This window comes from Sceloporus undulatus, unplaced genomic scaffold, assembly GCF_019175285.1.
Source record: "Sceloporus undulatus isolate JIND9_A2432 ecotype Alabama unplaced genomic scaffold, SceUnd_v1.1 scaffold_8775, whole genome shotgun sequence".
NCBI lineage: Eukaryota > Metazoa > Chordata > Lepidosauria > Squamata > Phrynosomatidae > Sceloporus > Sceloporus undulatus.
This window is the reverse complement of record NW_024811694.1, coordinates 1,463-2,718: the sequence shown is the minus strand read 5'-3', so window position 1 is coordinate 2,718 and position 1,256 is coordinate 1,463. Positions and strand designations below refer to the sequence as shown.

Sequence of the window (1,256 nt, the reverse complement as noted above, 5' to 3'; positions counted from 1 at the left end):
GAAGGAAGGAAAAAATAACGCCAGAAACGAGGGGAGGACCACACACCCTTCTCAAAAAGGTGATGTTTCTGGAACCTCAATCGAAGGAAGAATACAGAAACAAAAGAAAACGAGTAAATATCTTTGTCTTGCACATGACAGAAGTTGCAGCTCTAAAGGAAGTCTTATTCTTCACAGGAGAATTCAGACTAAAGAGAAATCATTCAAAGGTGGTGAGTGTGGCAGCTCCAGTTTTATCTCACTTAAAACTATTTACAGAAGAATGAGGCCATTCAAAAGCTTGGAGTGTGGAAAAGGCTTCACTCAGAAGACAAATCTCACTCACCACCAAGAAACACACGCAGAAGAGAAACCATTTAAATGCCTGGGGTGTGGAAAAAGTTATATTGAGAAGGCACAGCTCACCTATCATCAAAAAACTCACACAGGAGAGAAATCATTTAAATGCTTGGAGTGTGGGAAATGCTTCACTCGTAAGACACACCTCATTTGTCATCAAGCAATTCACACAGGAGAGAAACCATTTAAATGTCTTCAATGTGGGAAATGTTTCACTCAAAAGACAGACCTCACTCGTCACCAAACAACTCACAAAGGAGAGAAACCATTTAAATGTCTTCAATGTGGGAAATGTTTCACTCAGAAGATAGACCTCACTTATCACCAAGCAACTCACACAGGAGAGAAACCATTTAAATGTCTGGTGTGTGGGAAAGGCTTCATTCGGAAGACACAGCTCTCATATCATCAAAAAACCCATACAGGAGAGAAACCATTTAAATGTCTGGTGTGTGGGAAAGGCTTCATTCGGAAGACACAGCTCTCATATCATCAAAAAACCCACACAGGAGAGAAACCATTTAAATGCCTGGAGTGTGGGAAATGCTTCATTCGGAAGACACACCTGACTCGCCACCAAACAATACATGGAGCAGAAAAACCATTTAAATGCCTGGAGTGTGGAAAAAGTTATACTGAGAAGTCAGCCCTCACTTGTCACCAAGCAATTCACACAGGAGAGAAACCATTTAAATGTCTGGAGTGTGGAAAAGGCTTCATTCAGAAGTCAAGTCTCACTCGCCACCGAGAAACACATGGAGCAGAGAAACCATTTAAATGCCTGGAGTGTGGAAAAAGTTATACTGAGAAGGCACAGCTCACCTATCATCAAAAAACTCACACAGGAGAGAAACCATTTAAATGCCTGGAGTGTGGGAAAGGCTTCACTCGGAAGACAGAGCTCACCTATCATCAAA

The 1,256-nt window shown here is 41.7% G+C and overlaps 1 protein-coding gene across 1 annotated transcript in view; it reads left to right on the top strand.

The window, feature by feature from the left end:
- The first annotated feature begins 6 nt into the window (after positions 1 to 6).
- The window catches only part of LOC121918334 (gastrula zinc finger protein xLCGF3.1-like), a 2,706-nt gene continuing 1,456 nt past the window's right edge, over positions 7 to 1,256 (top strand). The window contains exon 1 of the mRNA XM_042444397.1: positions 7 to 749. Within this exon, the coding sequence (XP_042300331.1) occupies positions 263 to 749 (487 nt within the window). The 5' untranslated portion in view covers positions 7 to 262. The remainder of the gene's footprint in view (positions 750 to 1,256) is intronic.